We start from the raw sequence: 24,250 nt of genomic DNA, 5'->3' as shown, positions 1-24,250 counted from the left end.
GGGGTAAAAGTTCTGAAGTCGGCGAGGGGCAGCTGCCCTTTCTCTGTTTCTTTTTGTCTCTTTTCCCGACACCCTTGGATATTTTCTTGTTATTGAAGTGTCATCTTGCCTGGCTTCCAGAACCCTCTCATAGCATGCCATGGTTACAGGGTCTCCTGGTCGTTCATCACTGCTTTCCTTGTATTTACTTTTCTCTGCTCCTAATTGCATTTTCCGAATATTTATGTTCCTTAAGTCAAAGCACCTTTAACTTTTGTAAAAGTTCTCAATAAGTCTTCACGATGGGTTTTCTGTTTTATTTGCCTTATTTTGTGGTTTTTACTTTGGGGACTTATAGATGGGTGAGGGGTTGGGAGTATAATGTTTGGAATAAAATACTTCATGCACAAACTCAAAGTTTTAGACCATGTATTGCCAAATCATAAGGCAAAAACACATCAAAAACTTAATTCTCAGCTCAATTATGAATGGTCTTACACATAGGTTTGGGTTTATGAAAATAAATCCTGACCACTTTGTATGATGGTATTTGATTATGGTCACTTCACAAAAGAATGGTAGTGCTTGTTTTAAGTTTTAAGTTTGGTAAAATTAAATGCTAATAAAACGAATTTTCCTTTTTTGATTTGTGATCGATAAAATTTGTGATTACCTGTTTTGTGATTTTTTTCTTTTTTAACTTGTCTTAATTCTTGTCTTTTCTCTGTGACTGTTAGTTTTTGTGTGCCCTGGGACCTTGAAAGCAATTGTGGACTCACCATGTATATATGAAGCTGAACAAAAGGCAGGTGCTTGGTGCAAGGACCCTCTACAGGCTGCAGATAAAATTTATTTCATGCCCTGGACTCCCTACCGCACTGATACTTTAATAGAATTTGCTTCTTTAGAAGATTTCCAAAACAGTCGCCAAACAACAACATATAAACTTCCAAATCGAGTAGATGGTACTGGATTTGTGGTATATGATGGTGCTGTCTTCTTTAACAAAGAAAGAACAAGGAATATTGTAAAATTTGACTTGAGGACTAGAATTAAGAGTGGTGAGGCCATAATTAACTATGCCAACTACCATGATACCTCCCCATATCGATGGGGAGGAAAGACGGATATCGACCTAGCAGTTGATGAGAATGGTTTGTGGGTCATTTATGCCACTGAACAGAACAATGGAATGATAGTTATTAGCCAACTGAATCCATACACCCTTCGATTTGAAGCAACGTGGGAGACTGTATATGACAAACGTGCTGCATCAAATGCTTTTATGATATGTGGAGTCCTTTATGTGGTCAGGTCAGTTTATCAAGACAATGAAAGTGAAACAGGCAAGAATGCAATTGATTACATCTATAACACCCGATTAAACCGAGGAGAATATGTAGATGTTCCCTTCCCCAACCAGTACCAATACATTGCTGCAGTGGATTACAATCCAAGAGACAACCAGCTTTACGTGTGGAACAATAACTTTATTTTACGATACTCTCTGGAGTTTGGTCCACCTGATCCTGCCCAAGGTAAGAATGCTTGCTTGTTAAGGCTTATGTTTTTTTGTGAACAGCTTACTGTTAAAAGGCTTATTAATCCCCGCCCTCTCCCTTTGCTTCCCCTTCTCATAGTTAAAGCAAAGAACATAAGGAAGTATATTTGAGCCTTATTTTGTTCAATTTTGTTTTTCTGAGTTCTTCACTTAAATGTTGGCTTGATGAAATTGTAGCATTAGTAGTCAGTTTAGTTTTTCATTGCTAAAAATACAGTACCAGCTATAAACCTGTTAGCTTTTTTCCCCTACCTGGTTTCTGAATTGATGATACTCTGTGTGCAGACCTTTTAACTTCTCGGCGCCAGTGGTTACAGGAAATGTGTGTTAGGAAGTCCCAGGAGAGTGACTGGGTTCGCTGTACAATGCCAGGTATAAGTGTTCTGAAGTTTTGGAGTCTGTTCTCTGGATGGGAGAGGGAGTCCTCAAACGTTTTCTAGTTCATCATGTAAAATCACACATTTTTATTGCCTGATAGAGTAGTGACAGTTTAAAATCAATATTTTTATGACTGTCACACATTGAGTGATCTCAAGTGATGATTTATGATGACAGAACTGTTAGCATTTTCTATTTGTGTTCTCTTTGGGTGTCTTTGTGGAGAATCATTACTTTACAAAATAATGCTAAATTTTTGGAAATATATTTTGGTTGATCAAGTGAATTCATTTCTATGAGAAATGATTTTGAGTATAAAATAAATGACTCCTTTATTAAAACAAGATTACCTTATACTCATGATAAAAGAGTAACCTGTTAATGTATTATTATGAAGCTTGCACTAATTATGTCTTTTCCACTTGAACATTGATACTTATGCAGTTAAGATGTGAATTAATATTTCAACTTACTGACTTAATTGGAATTTTCAAATTAAGTTGCTTCAAAATTTTAGAAACTGAAAAGTTTTTTGGAATGATTAACCTTTTTGCCAAGGTGAAACATTATTTTTCCTTTTCTGTTAATGCAGTATACATGAAATGTACTCATCTACAAACTTACATCCACTCATTTTAAGATATGCTATTAATAGGTTCTAAATATTGTCATATTGCTAGGACCTCAAAATAAGTCACAGCCTTTTGTAATTGAATTTCTAATTTGAGTATTCACTAAGATATGTGAATTTTGTTTGTGAATAAGAGTAATGATGTATTGATTTAGTGTGTGGCAGTCTTTTCTGAAAATCATGTATACTTGGAGTTTTTTTCATTTAAGATCGTATTAGTAATGTCCATTGTTAAAGTTCAACCATTTAATCTTCTTTTAGAGCATGGAACATTTATTGACCATAGCTTGGAGTCACTTAAAAAAATATTTTTAGTTGTTGATGAACCTTTAATTTATTTATTTATTTGTGGTGCTGAGGATGGAACCCAGTGCCTCACACATGCTAACCAAGCACTCTACCTCTGAGCCACAACCCCAGCCCACTTCTTAGAGTCATTTTTTTAAAAAAATTGTACATACCTGTTTTCTCTTGAGGACAGCAATTTGGGTTGCTTCATGTATCAGTTTTGTTTTTTCTTTTGTTTTCCCTAAAAGTTACTGCAGTGCTTCTCCTTTATCCTATAAGTTTCTCAAAAGGCAAACTTCAAACATGACAGACTTCTGGCATTGGCTAAAATCGTATTGATCCTTGTGTTAACCTTTTTGTAATCCACATTACTCTGACAAATGTTACATTTTTCTTGGGTGGCAGTAAATCTTTTCCCCTTGTTAGGAAAAGAAAAGAAAAGTGACTCTAAATTCATAATCAGGCGACACCCAAAGGATTGTGAATGAAGTTTAGTGTAGATTCAGTTCATACAAACAGTCATTACCCATCCACTTGTCACAAGGTTCTTCACCCATACAAGGATGACTAATGATGTCTTTCTCCACATGTGGCATATATTCTATTCAATACTTTGATACATTTGAGACGAAAACATCTTTGATAATTTAGATGCTTTTTTGGAAAGGCAGTTGCCACCTTTGAAAATGAGAAGCTTAGACATTTGTATTAAGTTTGTATTCCTATAACAGTGTTTTATTATCCAAAATAGCCATTATTAAGTATTCCCAGAATGTAAAAATTCATACTGACCCCTTATTAAACCCTAAGTAATCAAAAATTTTATCTGACCTAAATTTCTCGTGCTCATGTTTGACCCATATTCTTATTTTCTCCCTCCTTATAATTTTTCTTCATAGGCTTTTAGAGATTCTTGTCCCTCTTTTTCAGGATGTGTGCTATCTATATGCCCTTAAGTGGGCCTGTATAGAACTGTTCTGGTTTATAAATTTAGGTCAGACCAATAAACCACTGTCAGCTTTCCAGAAGTAATATCCAAGAAACCCAAAAGAGCAATCAGAGAAATTAGTCTTTGCCATTAGTAAAGCAGTAATTGCCTTAATTGGTTAAAATTCACACCTAAAAGTCTTCTGGAGTGGATGTACTACCATGTATATGGCCAGCATGTTATGAAGTTATGTATTCCTTTCAATCTTCATTGTGTTCTCTTTGCTGTGTATCCATTTCAGTGCTTTCCCCCATCTTAAATCTAAACCTGTTTATGCCTGACAGTACAATCATATTATTTGTGTTTTCTGATCTTTTTTTTTTTTAATTCGAATTTTTAGATTTATTTTGTCTTTTTACAGTTCATTTGCTGCATTCCCCTAAACGTGGTCTGATTTCTTCTTTTCCTTTCTCTCTAAGCAGGCTTAGGAAAAACCCGGTCTAGTTAAAACCCTGTTTTAACTCTCCCATTTGTTAATTTGGACTGCTTTCTATTTACTTATACCTTCCAACAAATTGGCTATCCCCAATATTATCAAAAAAACATCGTTTCTTTTCTTGAGTTTTGGCAGTTTCTGAATATTTGTTTTAGACTGTGAAGTAAGATGTTCCTATAATATGAGGATTTTCAGCAAGGGAGCCAATTTTGTTACTTAGAAAATGTTCAACTTAGATTGAATATTTCCTCAGTCTTTCTACTGATAATGAATGCTCTTTAAGAGAGGATCAGTGTTTTTGGACATTGAACAGGTTAAATTTAATGAATGCTCATTTTTGCCTTACCAGGCTACAGACTCACTCTACCTGGAGTTCATTCAATGAGTGAGCAATGGGTGAGTTGTTGAACCTTGGTAAAGGGAATATTATTTTAGCATAAATGGGTATTTTCTCCAAGTCTTTGGTACAGGAAGAACATGGTAACAAATAGCAAGCTCTTGGTAAACACTACCATAGTAAATTGAACCATTCTGTAGGTTTGTTGAAATCTTCATGGGCACCTAAATAAATGTGTTCATTAGCACCGTTTCTCAGGTATCTGTACTCAAATGACAAATGGTAGCCAGAGTCCTGAGTCAGTTCATGTGAATGCTTGATTAGGGTATCATGATAAACAGCTTGTACAGAAGGCTTTGGATTTGAATTATAATGCCATTGTGAAATGCCACGTTTCCTGCTATTCATAGGATCTTCTTGAGCTTTGAACCTTTTGCCATGTAAGTTTCATAAATTTATTGCTCCAGTTTTAAATTATCTTCCCAAATGTTATATCTGTTATTTATATATGTAATATTATGTAAATAATTATTATGATTTGGAGATTTACATGAAATAGTATAAAAAAATAAGGGCAACTTTCTTTGTAGGATGCCACACTTTTTTCAAAGTCTATGAAAATCTTTTACTTAGAAGCATAAAATTGAAGCATTTAAGAGTGTATGCAAGTGACCCTAAACAAATTAATTTCTCCATTGCTCAGTTTCCACATCTGTGAAAGGAAGATAATTTTGTGTCTACTTCATGGGGGTGTGGTAAGGATTAAATAAGGTGATCTAATGTTCCACTAATGATGACTGGCACAGCATCTGGCACATAAATGCTGAATAAGTATAAACTTTTATCATTGCCAGATACCCTATGGAGACTTTTCTCCACCTGTGGAAGCTGCATTTCTAGCTTAAACATTTTAAAAAATTGCTTCCCTTGGAGTATTGCTAAATTCCAATCTTGGAAAATCCTAAAATACTAGCTTTCCCCCTAAAGGGTTTAGTTTTGTCACTTAAAGATTACTTTCATGAAATCCCAACATTTCACTAATTTACCTTTGAAGACTGTGTTGATTCTTTTCAGTCTTTTCATGATCAAAAGGTGAAAAGTCATGAAAATATATTGGCCTAAGGAATGCATGGAAACATGGCTGTAGGATGTTGCATGGCATTTTTTGCTTATAATGGAGATCATTTTATTATCTGCCTTGACTCAGTTATTATGTCTTTACTGATGGTTAGCTAATAAACCACTACTGTATATATTTCAGTGACTAAATGTATACTAAGTAGTACAGTGTCGAGGAATACATAGATGGTATAACACTAAACCATTTTTTTCTGCCCTTTTCTCTTTTTGCTCTGATTCCTCTTTCCCCTTTAAGACTTGATCGGTAGCAATCATTTGACGCTTCTGCAAAAGATTGTGATGCTTTTGACAAATGTTAATTGAGAAAGCACTGAAAGCCTAGCTACATTGTAATCAAAAGAAAATTACAGAGGTTTAACAAGATGTCAGGCAAGTGCTTTACAGAAAAAGATAGACAGGTTTGAATAGGTTTCTGCAGCAGTTGACTGGGCATGATGCTTGACTGATGTACACAGGCATCTCTGTATGGTCAATAAATTATGCCCTGGAAATGAAACATGTGCTTAAGAAGTTTCTCTTGAGCTAGAAGGGAAAAGGAATACAATGTGTGTGGTTTATCAATAACAGGGAGTTCATCACTACTAAAGATCTGGAAAAATGTATATACTACTCATTCTGGTAAACTTAGTATACTCTCTATTGTGTCAGAATTAAATAAGAAGTGTTTGTGGACCAGAGTATAAAGTACTAAATATATTAGTGATAATAGGAACTTTTCTAATAAGTTGTATTATTGTATCTTGCTTCTCATGTATTAGATGACCCCAAATTAACGAATGCTTTTATGAGATGATTTTTAAATAACTATTTTTAGTTACTTGTACTCTTAATTTAAATTTAAGACATACATGTAAAGTTTTGAGAGTCAGTAATCTGTCAGTATTGATAACACTTCAGTGTGATCTCATTTAAGAGAATTTAAATGGTAATATTAAATTTTTGCTGACAGATTTTTGTTGTCATGTAAATTAATTGAATGATAATTAATGGAGAAAACAGTAAACTCCATTTTTTTTTAACCTAACTGACTTGTTTGAAATTAATGTCAAAAGGCAAAAAACAGCTTTTTTAAAAAAAGAAATGTTCTCCTTTGAAATGTATAGATATAGTTCCTTTATATTCTCTTTTAAGGGTCTATAAGATACAGAGGGTTGTTTTCAAATGAGCTATGATTCAATCTAACCTTTTATCTTGATAAGATATCACATTATCACTTCTGACTGGGACTAGCAGCTGCTTCATACCTACCTTTCAAAAGTAAAGAAGCCAAAACCTGAGATATTTCCTTACTAAAACAGCACACGCATGCCAAGCTTATCTTCTGTTTGTATCTAATCAGGCATGCTCAAAAATGTTTCAAGCAAGAATGGCTGCTGGGTGGAAGGATGTTACAGTATTTATTTCCCTGCAAGATGTAGAGTGGGTGACTTTAAATCTTTTTATTGTCCTAATTACCTATAATTGCTAGACATTTGTCGATATTTTGAATTTATTTATGAGTATGAGTTTATATAAGAATAGAATTTTCCCACATTATAAACTACCCTTCATTTCCAATTAGATGGGATATAGTGAAGTTATACTTAAACTATACTATCAAATATTTCACTGAAAATTAAACAACAGAGCCACACAAGAAAAGCTGTAATAAACTCTGAACTTCCATCTTTTAGCCAACAATATGAATAAATTGAAATCAATGAAGAGATTTCTTCTTCTTCTATCTTACTGATGTTGTCAGTAATTCTGTTGGTTGTACTGGGGGCATATGGATGGTTAAGGTTGTGTTTGTGTTCCTGTGTGTGTGCACATTCACATATACATGCCTGTGTGAGTGCAAGGGTGTGTTTGAGATTAATACACTCATCTTTTTTCCATAGTGCCTACCACAGCTGTGACAATAACTTCTTCAGCTGAGCTGTTCAAAACCACAGTATCAACCACAAGCACTACTTCACAGAAAGGCCCCATGAGTACAACTGTAGCTGGATCACAGGAAGGAAGCAAGGGGACAAAACCACCTCCAGCAGTTTCTACAACCAAAATTCCTCCTGTAACAAATATTTTTCCCCTGCCAGAGAGATTCTGCGAAGCATTAGACTCGAGGGGGATAAAGTGGCCTCAGACACAAAGGGGAATGATGGTTGAGCGACCGTGTCCCAAGGGAACAAGAGGTATTTCCTGTAAAACAGCATACATAAAATGTTTTTAAAGTTAGCAAGTAGATTTTAAACTACACCAGCGTGATTTTATTTGAAGAAAGATATATTTATAGTAGCTGATTTTATTATTTCTGTCACTTTCATAATAAAGTATCTATAAGAAACTTTAGGATTTTGAAACTGTAAACATCAGTTAAGGTTAGGTACTGAATTTCCTCTGCTCCTAGGTCAAGCCTGAGGTTTTTGCCTAAGGACCCTAGTGAAGCTCCTGCCAGCAGCCTTTCTCCTAAGCATTACTTTGGACAGGTCCCAAGAAAACCAAGGGCTTTTTGTTTGCTTGCTATAAATATCTGATATTTATATGCGAACTTTATATTTACTGCTTATGATTGCCATCATACTCTGCTTTTTGTCAGTTATTGTCAACTTCTTCCATTAGCGTTTATTCAAAATTTAACACACAGACTAGGATCATCATAGCCGATTTCCCGAATGCGTGTAGAAAAATGGTTTCAATTTCACTCTTGTTTTCTACATCTGTTGTAGGAACTGCCTCATATCTCTGCATGGTTTCCACTGGAACATGGAACCCTAAGGGCCCCGATCTTAGCAACTGTACCTCACACTGGGTAAATCAGCTGGCTCAGAAGGTGGGTTGGAAAGTTTTAATATGATTCATATTTGTGATTTAAGACTTTGACTTCTAACATAAATAATTTAGTTTTGTATGTTAAAACCAGCTTCATTGCTCTTTGTTCAGTATAAAACCAAAAATTTATGTATCATTGTGTCTGTAAACTATTGAAAGTTACATATATTTGGAGTATTATATTTTCTGTGTTAAGCTTTTTAATGAGTATGTACTTAATTCCATTCATATTTAGTTTATTCTCTTTCTTTTGATGTTCATTAGACAAATAGTGCATTGGCCTAATAAATCAATATTGTTAGGTTCGCAGCTGAATTGACAGAATGCACACAGATGTTTATGTTACATATTATTGTGATACAGGAAGAAAAAATGGTTTTCAAGAGTATTGAGAACAGTAATCTGAATTCTACATTGAAATGCAGTGCCCTTTCATTTTCTCCTCCACCCACCTTTCAGAAATACAAACACTAGATAATGACCCTCAGTGTCACACTGATTACCTTCTGTTTTAAATTCCATATCACTGGAATAAATAAGATATTTTAAAAACAAGATAAAATGTTCGCAGTGAAATGAGAGAGCTGGTTGAAAATTTTTAAGAAGGATTTTTCTCCTTTTGTTTCTTTTAAGTATCTGGTTAAGAATTTCTTTTGTGTGTTGAGGATATAAAAGTCTTTAATCTTCTGAGATGAAGAGAAAGTTATTGGTCTTAATTAGTTGCAGATATAGACATTTTTGTAAATTTTTTTTTTTTTTACCACAACAGAGGTACTCAAGGAGAACTAGGAGCCACAACAGAACAGGAAATATTACTGAGATCATACAAATTGTCATTTCAGATCAGAAGTGGAGAAAATGCTGCTAGTCTTGCCAATGAACTGGCTAAACATACCAAAGGGCCGGTGTTTGCAGGGGATGTGAGTTCTTCAGTGAGACTGATGGAGCAGTTAGTGGACATCCTTGATGCACAGCTGCAAGAACTGAAACCTAGTGAAAAGGATTCAGCTGGACGGAGTTATAACAAGGTAGGAAGAATTCTTCTGCTATTTTAAACTAAGACATTTTGTATGCCAGCTGTCCACTCTCCAGCAGTTGACTGCCAAACTTCTTGCTCCCTTGATACACACTTAGGAACAAAACTTCTAATTCTGGTTCACTTCCGATGGAAGAATCACAGTTGAGAAAGGTGCATCAACCACCCTCCAAAAAAGTGCAAATGATATGAGAGATTTTAGTTGGTGGCAAACTGCATCCCTCTGTGGTCAGTACTTCTTCTTAAGAATACATTATTTGCACTTGAAGAAGTTGTATGTTATACAGTTGATATACTTTGTATGCTAATACATGCAACTCTTAGAGTTGCAGCAAAATTGTGACTCAGGAACGTTAGTCACAGAAATACTCTGTTCAGTGGCAGCTTTTGGGAGAAGGATATGTGTCCCTCTGCAGGATAATTTTATATCAGTGCTATTAGTTTTTCCTACTATAACAAAAATTTGATAGTTACTTTAGGTTTATTTCAACCCCAAATCTGTGGCTAGCATGGTTCTAGATGATTTTAAAAAAAAAGGTCAAAAAAAGACCACAATATATATTTTGTCTCTGTCTCTCTCTCTCTCCCTCTTGCTTTTTGTTTTGTTTTGTTTTTTTTTTAATTGTCAACATGCTTTGAATTAGAATACGTAATAAAATGCAGCTAAAAACTATAAACAAGCACTTTTGGCAATTACTGTGGACCATCCAGAGGACGACTGTACTTTGAACTCTGGAACACCAGCTTAATTTTTGAGGATTTCTTCTTTCCTCATTTCAACAGATAAAATCTAACCTCTGATTCTCTTTTCTTTTACCTAAAAGCTCCAAAAACGAGAGAAGACATGCAGGGCTTACCTTAAGGTATCTCTCCTGTGCTGTCACCCTGCTTTCTCCCTTCTTCAGCTACCTGCCACGCTTTATCATCTTGCTGCATGATCCAATGTATTTCAGTCTTTGATAATTATATAATGTGCCCCATATCAGCTGTACAAATGTTGGCTTTTCACAGGTATATTATTCTCAGAATAAGCAAATAATTTATTTTAATGATTTTTGCTGTTTTTCCATTTATCCAAAAGTACGAGAATTTTAATGAAATATCCTCTGAATTGGAAAATAATCATACAGTCTTTTTTTTTTTTTTTTTTTCATTTCTGTGGATTAAAAAACAACTTGAGTAAAACAGCTATGATATATTCTTGGCAGTTTATCATATCAAAGACTGTGTAGTCATAATGTATGTGCATGAAAAAGTCACTGCTTTCTTATCTCTATGGTGCACTCTTAAAATAGGCTTTGTCTCAAAAAATTGTAGGGGGTCATTTCTAGAATTATGTTGATATGGGGATGGGCTACTAAAAATGAAACATAAATAATATGATGGTGATATCAGTATATAATATGTATTGGTTTTTATCAGACTAGAGCCATTGCTTTGCTTTTAGAATTCTTCTGCTCCAGGTGGTTTTCCTTCTTGGTATATCCAAGAACCCAAGTAACAGGGGGCATACTGAGTCTTACAGTGGAAATTATGCCTTGCTAGTTCTATGTGATAGATCAGAATGACGTCAAGTTGTGTGTGGTTTATCTGTGAATTTTATAAGTTCCTTTTGGGGGTTATTTTTTGATCTTACTCTTAAGGGGACCATTAGCATGATAAATCAAACCTTGAAGAACTAATCTATATTTCACAATGGAAAAAAAAGAATTTTTGTAGTTTCATAACAAAGGAGTTATTTAAAAGTCGTAACTCCACTAATTTTGGTTTGCAAGATCTAGAAGAAAGAATGCATTTCACTAATTAGTAAAAGACATTGGACCTGGGAGCTTTACAGGAAAAGTTGGGTGGGAGAACCTGTTTTCACTTAGTGAAGTTCTGAGAGTCCCTTTTTAGCCTGTCTAATGGGGGCAAGAAATAACTGCTGAAGTCTAAATGATTTTTCAAACTCAAGTGTTCAGTTCAACTTTAAGGTATTAGTTAGAGTTTGAAATGTAATAATTGGTATGTTGCCCAGGACATTTATCTCAGTGGAAGAAGAATAGGGCCTCAACGCGCCCCTGCCCCATTTAGCAGGAAAAGACCACTTCTGGAATATGATTAGGCTAATGATCATTTTGATCCCTCTAGAAAAGTACAAATGTAATAAATAAGGAGTGTTTCACATTAATAAAGCATGCCATCAGGGAGTTACGTGTATATGTAGTAAATTTCAATATGACCTTAATTTCTGACCAGTGTGATTTTTAGTTATGTCTCAAATGAGCTTCTCTGTTCAGATAAGACTAATAAAACTCCTTAAATTACAAATCAGAAGCTGACTTACACTATGCAAATGAAGTGAGCTCCTACTTTGTGACAGAAGATTCATTTGTAACTTAGATTAGAGGCTTCAGTCTGTATTTTTTGGTGACTAATGAATCTGGCCTCAGCAGACCAATTTCTGTTCCACTCTAGTTAATGGCTGCAGCAGTATCAGTGTGAGCATTTCGACTGTTCTATCTCCCATTAGAGAAAGAAAAAAGTCTTTAACGCCACTTGGAAGTATATTCCACCTGCCAGGAAGGTCATGGTGGCTCACAAGGCAGACAGAACGAGGGTATTAAGATGGATTAAGCTAATTAATCTTACTCTGACAGTAGCCTCAAACAACTTTTCCCCCTCCTCATTTCAATGTAGTACCTCAAACTAGCTTTTTCACTGTTGTTCTTTATATAATGTATGTTCTTTTTCTTCTGTGATTATACCAATAGATCAAAACAGTACATTTGTGGGCTTAATGACACATTATGAATAGGTAAAGGAAAGAGTAAATAAATTTAGTCATTTCAGCTATCTAAGACATATTTAGGGCACAGGTACAGCAAGTGTCAGTATAAGAGTCTACCTTCAATTGATTAACTGTCTGGCTTATATTTCTATTTATTGTTATTTTGCATGGTAATAACTTAAACCTACATATGAATATTAATACCTTAGATGTTTATGATGGCTTTATTTGTGCTTTTTTTTTTCCTTAAATTATCAGTATAGGCTTTAAATGTTTTACTTACTTTCTTGATTCCTTTAAAAGTAGACCATTGACTATGAGTTAAGGTATACTTATGAAGTGTTTTTTTTTTAGATGGACAGGGAATCGGAAGAGTGAAAATATTTCCAAATAACTTATAATATTTAAAACCACCTTGTTTTCTTTCTTTATTTCTTTCTTTTTTTTTTCCTCAAATGATATTAAATATCATTTGCCTAATAAAGCAAAATTTTAGTTACTATTTTAGTTCTGGTTTAACGAAGCTATGTGACTGAAGTTTCAAGCATAAATATTCATCTACTCCAGACAGTAGTAATCCATGTTTTCCATTTAGAACATTTAATTCTAAGATTACAAACAGGGTTACTTTCTTGGATGTAAATACATATGCAAGAGTCATGTCTCAGGTTAACAGTTGCTGCTGTTTGTTAATGCTTTTCAACATTTGAGGTAGGACTATATAAACAGAGATGCATCACTATTCTACACATTATAATCAGATAGAAATCTGCTAATCTTTACTTAGTCCTAGTTTGAAATGGCCAGGTGTGTTTCAGCTTGATCAGATATAGATTGTTCTAGTGTCCTTCCATATTGAATTAAGAGTAAATCGTCATGACAGATAAATATTACAATTGTCACTAGTCACTGATTGAAAACCACCTTAGTTCTAGAAGCAGTCAAAACTAATGATAGATCTCTAATGGATGCAGGCAATTGTTGACACAGTGGACAACCTTCTGAGACCAGAAGCTTTGGAATCCTGGAAACACATGAACTCCTCTGAACAAGCACACACTGCAACAATGTTACTGGATACATTGGAAGAAGGTGCTTTTGTCCTAGCTGACAATCTCTTAGAACCAACCAGGGTCTCAATGCCCACAGAAAACATTGGTAAGTGGATTTATTGCCAGGTTTCATTTTGATTTAGAACACATACGTTTAGGAGAATACTATTTTCATTCTGAGCCTTTTATTTCCCAGTGTCCATCTTCTCTTGTTATCTGTTAGCAAAAGAAATTATTGATCATACTAAAATAAAATTAATGCAAAAGCCAAAATCTATCCTGTATCTTAAAAGTTGGTTTTATGGTTATGTTTGTGTTTTTCACTTGAAAAAATCCTTAAAGAAAAAGTGTAAGAGCACTTAAATGCCTGAATATGGATTGCTTAAGTAAGGAAAGTGCTTGTGAAACTGGCATTTTTTCCCCCATTTTAAATAATATATTCCTAATGAATTTAAATTACTTTATGGAATGCGTTCTCCCAGTCAAATGTTTTGGCTCACAGAACTTAGGCAAAATATATTAAAAACTACTACTTTCAGGTAAAAATGGTCAATGAACTACATCTCCCATAATGCAGAATGTCCTTGTTTTATAGGTTTCAATTAGCTACAGATAGTTTTGAAGCATAATAGAATTCAAATGTTGCCAATGAGAGACTGGAATTCTTGACATAAGTAACATTTTCTTAATTTAGGCTTAACCATTTAGAATTATTGATAATTTGATGAGTGTATCCGTTAGTAAGGTAAAAAGTTTTCGAAGCATAAATGTTAAACAAAAAACTAGAAAGGACACACACTACTCTCTCTTCCCAAAAAAGTGCTAACTTCACTATCAGATATTGAATGAAGGTTTCCTCTCTGGGCTACCATGACTTGTTGCCTATCTGTGCTCGTCTGTCTTACAGAAATTTTTATTAAAATGTGTAGAAAAAAAAAAGGTACATAGAAAAAATAGACTAAATTTTGATACTTTGATTTGAATTCAGAACTTTATTTAAAAAAAATTTTTTTTGTTGTAGATGGACACAATATCTTTATTTTATTTGTTTATTTTTATAAAATAGGTGCTGAGGTTAAAACCCAGTGCCTCACACATGCTAGGCAAGTGCTCTACCTCTGAGGTACAGCCCCAGCCCCAAAACTTTATTTTAAACAAATAAAATTTTCTAAAGAAATGAAATATTAAAATCATTTGTTCTTAAGGGTAGGAATGACAAATCACTTAACTTCAAAGTAAATGAAGTCAAGATAATTTGGCCCACTATGACCTGGGATATATAGTCATGAAGAAAAGTATATTTTAGCATAGATTTAGTAGAAAATAAAACTCCCCTTCTTTGTCTAAGACTTTAATTATTTTGGGGGTTAATTTTAATTACTGATCTAATAAAATTTCTAAGATAATCATTGAAGAATGCCTTTCGAAGATTTCCAGTGACTTGTAAGCACAGAGGGATGTAGACTTGATTAACTTAGAGCTGAATCATGGAAAATATTACTGGACATGGCATATCATGACCACAAGTTGTTCTCTAAATCTTTTGAAGGTTATTTTTTTAAATAAACAAAAGCGGGGAAAAAAAGAAGAGGAAGAATGAAACTGAGCTAAAATTTCCCTTTTTTGCTCTTGACCAGTGTGCATTAGGATTTGAGGGGAAGGATGGAGTTTCATTCAGCCTTTCAGATGTCTGACACACTGTTAATATGTCCCAGTTTGAAATATACTTCAAAAAGTGAAATATATTTTTCCTAATACTTACATTTTTCAGAGTTCTAAAAGATTATTCTTCATATAATTTTTTTCATTTTTAATTAGAAAACATTGAGTGGAGATTGTTATAGTATATAGTGTACAGTTTACTGATGTGTGTCAGATAATGCCTAGAACTTACTCTTATGTTTACCACTCAAGAACTATCAGTGTGAAAGTGATTTTACATATTCTAATATAGTTCTTTCTGATTTCTAAGTTATACATAATTTTGTAAAATAAATTTAGTATTTAGTATAAAGAAAACATCTTCCTATTTCCTAGGACTTATATTGTCATTTTGGACTTGAAAACTAAAATGACCTATTATTCCCTCTGTCTTCACTTTCTTGAAGCCCTTATTTAAATTTAGGATTTGATGATAATATTTTAAATTTAAATAGTTTGATTTCCTCCTTATAATTTCTCTCAAAATCCTTAGTTTAACTTCATAACATGGTTTACCCTTATGATACATGACCCCATAAAAGTGGCATAATTGCATCTGACAGTGGCATTTTATAGTCTCACTTTGAGATATAATTTATATACAATAAGGGCATTAGAATCTTTACAGTTTGATGACTTTTTAACAAATATAAACCTGTATAATCATCAGTATGGTTAACATTTTTATTATTCCAAAAGTCAACTCCTCTTGCTGTCAGCCCAGGAAACCACCTATCTGTTTTCTGTCTCTGTGGTTTATTTTTTCTAAGATGTTCATTGGATGGAATTACATGCCATGAACTCTTGGATCTTGCATCTTTTATGCAGAATAATACTTTAAAAAAAATACTTTTTTAGATGTTTGTAGACCTTTATTTTATTCATTTATTTATATGTGGTGCTGAGAATCAAAACCATTGCCTCACACATGCCAAGCAAGAGCTCCACCACTGAGCCACAACCCCAGCCAGAATAATACTCTTGAGATTTATTCACATAGAGGGAGTGTCAATAGTTTAGTTCCTTGCCTTCCTGGGTGTTATTCCATTATCGGATATAACACTACTTGCATGTTCACTCACTGTTTAAGCATTTGGTTTATTTCTACTATTTTGCCGCTGTTTTTCCCAATAATCTCCAAAAGCAACATATGAAAGCTGCACTTTTTCTGTTTCTTTGCCACCAGTGTTAGCAGCCATTTTAACGGCTTGTAGTGACATCTCATTGTGGGCTTACTTTACATTTTTATGATTGCTAAGTAATTTTTCACTGATAACTTTTTCAACATTTTTTTTAAAATGTTGTAATGCTGTGACTATTCATTTCTTTTGCTCATTTTTAGTTGGGTTTGTCCTAGTATAAAATGTTGTGTCAGTAACATGTATTCTGAATGTTTCCCTCAGGATATGACTTTTCTTTTTATTTTTTTATTATCTTGTGAAGAGCAAAAGTTTCTAATTTTGATCAAAAATTTTATTACCTGCTTTCAACAACATGCCCCTAATACTGTTTTATTTATGCTTCTCATCATGGTATTGTTATACAGCAAATAATAACATCTTATCATTATGAAAAACTTATTTTGTATACCATACCCTTTCAAAAGCCACGGTAGCATTATCACATTGAAAAAAGGGGCAAAAACAGGTTCAAATAATAACAAAATATGTTTATGTTTTCTTTATTTTTGTAAATTTGTTGATCCTTGCTTTGAACTAGATTTCATACAAGTTCATGTAATATATAGGTTTGACTGAGTCTCTTTTAACTAAAATACTGCATCTTTTTTTTTTTTTTTTTCCTTTTTTTAGCACTTTTTCATTTTTGTAAAAGAAATCGGGTGGGTGATTTGTCCTGTAGAATTTCCCACATTCTGGATTTGGTTTATTTCATTCCCAATGTACCATATAACTGGGCTTGGTATAACCGCAATCAGAACTAGAGTCCTCTGTGTGTGTGTGTGCGAGAGAGTGTGAGAGTGAGAGAGAGAAGGAATCTAACCCAGGGGTGCTCACTGAGCTACATTGCCATCCCAGCCCTTTTCATTTATTTTGAAACAGGCTCTCTAAATTGCCCAGACTAGACAGACTCGCACTTGTGATCTTCCACCTTTAGCCTCCTGAGTAGCTGGAATTACAATGGTGCACACCACGCCCTGCAGCAGATCTAGATCTAGAGTCTTAATCAGGCAAGCTTTAAGTTTTTTTCCCTCGGGAACTTTCTAGGCATCATATCATGAGGCATTTAATACTTGTTTCTCCTTGTGACTGTAAGATTAATTAGATAGTTAAGGTGTTAACAGCCTGATCTGTCCATTGTAAAATTTCCTTTCACTTGTTTTCAGAATGGTCCTAGTAGCTAATGTGATTAAAGATCCTGATAGTCACAACAGCTCACAACAACAGAGACTTACTTTTCATGCTGCACAGCTGTTGAGGATGGGCTCTGGCCCTGCTTCCTGTTGTCTTCTCTTCTGCTCCATGGTGCATTCACCCTGGGGTTCAGGTCAACAGGGCAACTCCTTAAGACCCTGCAGGTCTCCTGGCAGAGATCGGAGGTTTTCTTAGAGGCTGGTGGGTTCTGTTCTTCTTTCATCTCATGGAAGTCAGTACTTTCTGATGAATTTGAAAAAATAGAGGATAAATACATTAAAATTCTATCTGCAGTATTGGCTGTAAGTGACACTCTGAATGGCACTCCTATGAACCAAGTATATTCACTTCCAGAAATCTGTTGAATAAGGCATCTATGTTATTTCAAGAGCACAGATAGTATAGAGACTATGGCACATCTATGTACTAGCTGAGCCACATCATGGTATTTTATCATATTCACTTTTTTTGGGAAAACTGTAATCATAGATAATGTGAAAGGTCCCTGGTTTCCTCAGATTTGTTCAGATCAAAAAGGTGTTGTCATCTTCACTTTATTTTCTAGCACTGATAAGCTTAAATTAATTTTATTTTATTTATTTAGATTTTCACTGTGTTGTCCAGGCTGGCCTCCTAACTCCTGGGCTCAAGCATTCCTCCTATTTCAGTCTACCACTAAGCCTTTTTTTTTTTTTTTTAATTTTAACTTTACTCTATAAACGTGTACAGATAGTAATTTTCCTTAAGTTTTTTCATTGATTTCATACTACAAATATGATTTTATAATTTTTCCTTACCATTATTTTTTATTTCTACATGCTGACATGCACATGTCTATTTTATTTATTCGATGTAAGAATACACCAAAATTATTTATTCTATTGATAGGCATTTTAGTGACTTTTATTTCTGCACTGAAATGAGGAAAATTGCAGTGATGTTTTTTAATGTCTTCTTGTTCATATGTGTGCCTTTGTAGACATATGTACGCACACCTTGAAATAGAATGTTTGAGTGATAAAACACGCCTGTCTTTGCTTTACTAAATAATGCCAAATTGTTCTATAACCTTGTTTTACCAATTTACATTGTCACAAGTAGGTAGTAACAGTAAGACCATCTCTGTCTTTGCTAACATTTTATCATTGACATTGATTTTATTGATCTAATGAGTTTGAATTGATCCCATTACTTTATTAAATTTGCAGTTCCCCTGATTACTGAATTCTTTTGATTCTTAATGTGTTTATGTGGCTGTTCCAGTGTCTCTCCTATGAATTCATCATCTACAATCTTTTAGTTTTCCATCTCATTGTACCTTTATGCATTCAGGACACTAATTCTTTGAGGATTATATAGTCTAGAAATACTCATTCTCTCTGCCTTCTTTTAACTTTTCATAAGATGTCTTACTGCATACTACTGAAGTCATGTTTATTAGTCTATTTTTTATGGTTGGCATTTTGGTATCTTACTTAAGTTTTCCTTTTGTTGTCCTGCTTTGCCTTTTTACATTCATCTTTAATATACTTTTTTATTATGATACAAGGGAGGTCACTGATTTGATTTTTGTAAATGAATAAACAGTGCTTTCTACATTTGTGTTAGTGCTTATCCATTCTTGCCCCCATAGATTTGTAATGATATCTCTGTTTTATGCCAACTTGTACATGTCAACTTGTTTGACGAGTCTATTTTTTGCTGCTTTTGTTTCACATTGTTTTGTTTTCAATATTGCTAGTATCTCTTGAGTCTTTCAACCTTGCTCCTTGAGGAAAAGCTGTGGCTGCTTTTTGGTATGTGTCTTCCATATGAATTTTAAAGTCAAATTTGTCGAGTTATACACATACACCAAACCCCCTGCAACATATACAATCTTAGTGGAATTTTTATTTGTTTGTAGATTTGATTTCCAAAGAACTAACAGTTTGATCTGTTGAATGTGCTTAATTAAGACAAGTACATATTTTTGTTTGTTCAGTCTTTTGATAGTTAAATATTTTTCCTATTAACATCTTGCGCCTTTTTAAAAAATTAGGTTTTTTTCCTCCCAAACCTATAGTTTTTGTTTTTGTTGCAAACAATAGATCTTTCTGAATTACATATTCTGATTGTTTGTTACTTGATATATGGTAACACAGTTGATTTTGCTGATTGCAGCCTTACTAAATTCTTATTATTCTGATAGTTTATACACTGTGTCATGATTACTACGTAGCTAATTATGTTTACTATAAATAATAATATCTTTTTTTGTAGTCTTTATTCCTTTTATGTTTCTTGAATTACCATTTTAGATAGAGTCCTCTAGTTCAATGTTAAATAAAACCTGTTGATAGGGATTATTCTGACTTTAAAAAGGAGTGTGTGTTTGCTGTAGGTCTCAAATTGATGACCTTTATCTGACAAAAAAAAAAAAAAGCTTTATTAGTTAAGGTCTTTTCTTTTCATTCTATGCAGTTCCCCTCATTACTGAATTCTTTTGATTCTTAATGTGTTTATGTCTTTTATTTTCATTCTATGTAAATTAAATGAGTGTTGAAATTTACTGAATTTTTTTCTGCTTATAATTTTTTCTTTAGTTTCTAATTAGGTGATATAATCCTACATTTTCTAATGTATTAATTTCTTTTTTTTTCTGATCAATTTTTTTTATTATTGTGAACAAATGGGATACATGTTGTTTCTCTATTTGTACATGGAGTCAAGGCATACCATTTGTGTAATCATAAATTTACATAGGGCAATGTTGTTTGATTCATTCTGTTATTTTTTTCCCTTCCCCCCACCCCTCCAACCCCTCTTTTCCCTCTATACAGTCCTTCCTTCCTCCATTCTTACCACCCTCCTTATCCCTAACCCCAAACCTAACCCTAACCCTAACGCTAACCCCTCTCATCCCCCATTTTATGTCCTCATCCGCTTATCAGTGAGATCATTCGTCCTTTAGTTTTTTGAGATTGACTTATCTCACTTAGCATGATATTCTCCAATTTCATCCATTTGCCTGCAAATGTCATAATTTTATCATTCTTCATGGCAGAACAATATTCCATTGTATATATATGCAACAGTTTCTTTATCCATTCATCAACTGAAGGGCATCTACGTTGGTTCCACAATCTGGCTATGGTGAATTGAGCAGCAATGAACATTGATGTGGCTGTATCTCTGTAGTATGCTGATTTTAAGTCCTTTGGGTATAGGCCAAGGAGTGGATAGCTGGGTCAAATGGTGGTTTCATTCCAAGTTTTCTGAGATATCTCCATACTGCTTTCCAGAGTGGCTGCACTAATTTGCAACCCCACCAGCAATGTATGAGTGTACCTTTTTCCCCACATCCTCGCCAACACCTGTTGTTGCTTGTGTTCTTGATAATCGCCATTCTAATTGGAGTGAGATGGAATCTTAGGGTAGTTTTGATTTGCATTTCTCTTATTACTAGAGATGTTGAACATTTTTTCATATATCTGTTGATTGCTTGTACATCTTCTTCTATGAAGTGTCTGTTCATTTCCTTAGCCCATTTGTTGATTGGATAATGTATTAATTTCTATATGCCTTTTTGAGCTAAACAACTTGTTAGAGAAATTATAAAGTATATGTTTACATTATAAAAGATTTTAACACCACTTTAATGAGTGTGAATGTCCCATTATTTTATTCCTTGGGCTGTTTTATGCATTTATTATATAAGTCTTTTTTGAAATGAATTGGGACACATTCTTTTTCTGTTTTCTGAAACAGAAATTCTTATTTAAAGTTCAGTGTACAGTTGGTTGATTTTATCTAATTGCCATAAAATATTTTAGTTTTTAAGTTTCTTCCAGTTTTATTTTTCTGTGAAAATGTCTTTTTCCCTCAAAATGGCAATTATTGATTGATGCAGATTTATTGGCGTAAAGCTGATTTTTGATCTTACGGCTTTCGAGTATCTAAGATCTCCAGTAATGATCCTGTTACTTTTGAAAATGCAAAAATTTTCTTCTTTACTGTGGACATAAATTTTGAACTTCAGTAAGTAAATATTTGTTGAACAAAATTAACTCTTTGTACATGTATGCCTGTGCACTGGTGCTTCTTTTCTGTTTTTTTTTTTTTTTTTTTTTTTTTTTTTTTCCCTCTGTTTTGAGATGTTTCTCCATGTTACCCAGTCTAGTTTCAAACTCCTGGGCTGGGGTGATACTCCTACATCATCCCCCCAAGTGCAGGAATCACATGCCAAATTTGTACACGTGTATGTGTAGAATGTTTGAACGTTTCATGAAAACTCAATGATTTTCTTTTTATTCTGTCATTTATTTTAAGCATGATTAATAATTAGAACCCCTTTCAGAGTGAAAAGGAGGGAGTACGTTTGAGTTTTTTATTTTTATTTTTATTTTTTGCTGTAGTGGGTAGTGAGCCCAGGGGTGCTGTATTGCTGAGGTACATTTATTCCATATATATGGCATAAAATAGATGCATATATTTTACATATATTTTCCCATAAAGAGACATGAAAATATCGATTTAAAATGTTTTTTGTTTAATTTCATGATTTAAATAAACCCTCAAAAGATTTTTACTATAAATTTTTACAGTGGGTTTTTTGTTTTTTGTTTTGTTTTGTTTTGTTTGAGTCAGGGTCTCACTATGTTCTCCAGGCTGGCCTCAGTGATCCTCTTTACTCAGCTAGGCTTGCACCACCAGGCCAGTATAGATGTATATGTTTGTGCCACTCTTATTCCTTTTATATTCCCAGCCCACACACATGGAATCTGATAGGAGGAAAGGAGATTATCTACCTACCACTTGCTTAATATTTCTAAACATGAGTCAATAAAATAGTACCTCAGCCAGTTTCTGCAGCTGATAGAATTCTAGGCATTACATGATTCTTATTATGAAGTTGTATTGTAGTAATTTGGAATGTGGTTTATTTTCTTATAAAAATCTTTTGAGTGTGTTTCCATATTTACAGCTAAACCTGTATGTGTTTACAAAACAAATTTGTGGGACATTAACCAAAAAAATTAGCATCCAAGAGTTATAAGAGTTCAATAGAAGTAAATGAGCTCATTTTTATAAAGAAAGGGAATGGGTGAATTCATTGGATTTGTGTGTATGTATGTGTTTATGTCTAGGGATAGGAGTAGTTTAAGAAATGATATAGTTATTAAAGAACATGAAATTCAGAGGAAAATATATGGACTGTAGTTTTGAATTATTATTACAAGTATTGTTGACTTTTTAAAAGTTAAAAGAATATTAATATAAAGCATGGTAATATTTAATATAACAGTAAACAGCAAACATTTATGTTGATAGTTTTGTTGATCGGATAAATGTTCTCAATCTTTTTTTTTTTTTTTTTTTGTGCGGTGCTGGGGATCAAACCCATGGCTTTGGGCTTGCAAGGCAAGCACTCTACCAACTGAGCTATCTCCCCAGCCCTCTTATATGTTTTTCTTATGTGTTTTTCAGTTTTGCTGCTTGTTTTGAGTTTTTGAAGTTTATGGGTCTGGGAGGGGGTTGTTTTTGTTTTTGTTTTCGTTTTCCTCATCTTGCAAATTCTTACCTGACCTTGTGGTACTAAAGCAGCTAATATGTAAATGAAAAGACATGACAGTGTTCAAACAAAACTTTGTTGAATTGATAACAACTATAGATCCTATTTTGCCCAACTTGAAGTATGTAAGATTAATAGTTACTAGTGAGAATTAATCGGAAGTTTTAACATAATGACAGACATTTTCTCACAAATACACTTTCTTTGCTGGTCTCACTACTTTTAAAAATAAGAAAAATATATTACTAAAATCTTGATCTTGATAATTTTATATATAAAAATGTATCATAGGGAAATAAATATATGTGCAAACAAATTTATACCACTGTCAAATATGGTCATTAAAAAGTTATTTAACATAAAAAGATGCAAAAATATCAATTAAAATTATTTTTGTTCAATTTCATGATTTAAATAAAACCAAGTTTTTTACTATGAATTTATACAATGTATTCACACTCATAGGATAAAGTTTGTAATTGATTCATGACAAAAGCCATAAAAATATGAAGAAAATGTCAAAATGATTATGCAACACATTTCAGAAAGTTTTAAGATCTCTTGGAGTTATTTAATTTAATATTTGTTGATCATCTTATTGGAATCTACTAGTCAAGTTTTGCTTCTAATGAAAGGGAAAACGGCTTCCATACAATTACCATTTGCCTCTTTTAGTTTAATCTTAAGAATTCTCCATTTTTTCCTCTCTTTTGTCCTTGGATTCATCCAGTTCTGGAGGTTGCAGTCCTTAGTACAGAAGGCCAGGTCCAAGACTTTAAGTTTCCTCTGGGTATCAAGGGAGCAGGCAGCTCAATCCAACTCTCTGCAAACACTGTCAAACAAAACAGCAGGAATGGTAAGATGAACAGTTTTTTTTAAAACATGGCTTCTTTTATTGTTTCATTAAACCTATTCTAAAATATTGAACTCCACATCATACACAACTGTAAAAATGAGATCCTAATTAGACATACTCCATTTGTCAAAATGCAGTCTACTATCATGTATACCTAAAAAGAACAAATAAAAAAGAAAAAAGATTAAATAGTAAGTATTTGACCCTGACTATGACAAAAATGTCTTAAAAAATTTTAAGTATGTTTAAAATAATGCTTCATAAGTATACTCTAAATAAAGATTCCATAGGATTGTTTCATTTTATTCTTGTTTTATTGTATCTTATTTTATTCATAAGCATTTTTCCTGGAAGTTTTATGAT

The 24,250-nt window shown here is 33.5% G+C and overlaps 1 protein-coding gene across 17 annotated transcripts in view; it reads left to right on the top strand.

Moving 5' to 3' along the window:
* Window positions 1-24,250, top strand: part of Adgrl2 (adhesion G protein-coupled receptor L2) — a 266,353-nt gene that overhangs the window by 216,650 nt on the left and 25,453 nt on the right. For 12 of the 17 annotated variants that reach the window (XM_047539007.1, XM_047539001.1, XM_047538992.1 and 9 more), the window contains 7 exons: window positions 717-1,517; window positions 7,619-7,912; window positions 8,447-8,550; window positions 9,392-9,577; window positions 10,410-10,448; window positions 13,330-13,513; window positions 23,762-23,887. In XM_047539007.1, coding sequence (XP_047394963.1) covers window positions 717-1,517; window positions 7,619-7,912; window positions 8,447-8,550; window positions 9,392-9,577; window positions 10,410-10,448; window positions 13,330-13,513; window positions 23,762-23,887 — 1,734 coding nt within the window. The remainder of the gene's footprint in view (window positions 1-716; window positions 1,518-7,618; window positions 7,913-8,446; window positions 8,551-9,391; window positions 9,578-10,409; window positions 10,449-13,329; window positions 13,514-23,761; window positions 23,888-24,250) is intronic. The other 5 variants (XM_047539027.1, XM_047539054.1, XM_047539061.1 and 2 more) reach the window with 1 other exon arrangement.

Source organism: Sciurus carolinensis, chromosome 1, assembly GCF_902686445.1.
Source record: "Sciurus carolinensis chromosome 1, mSciCar1.2, whole genome shotgun sequence".
Classification (NCBI taxonomy): domain Eukaryota; kingdom Metazoa; phylum Chordata; class Mammalia; order Rodentia; family Sciuridae; genus Sciurus; species Sciurus carolinensis.
This window is presented reverse-complemented; position numbering and strand designations above follow the sequence as displayed.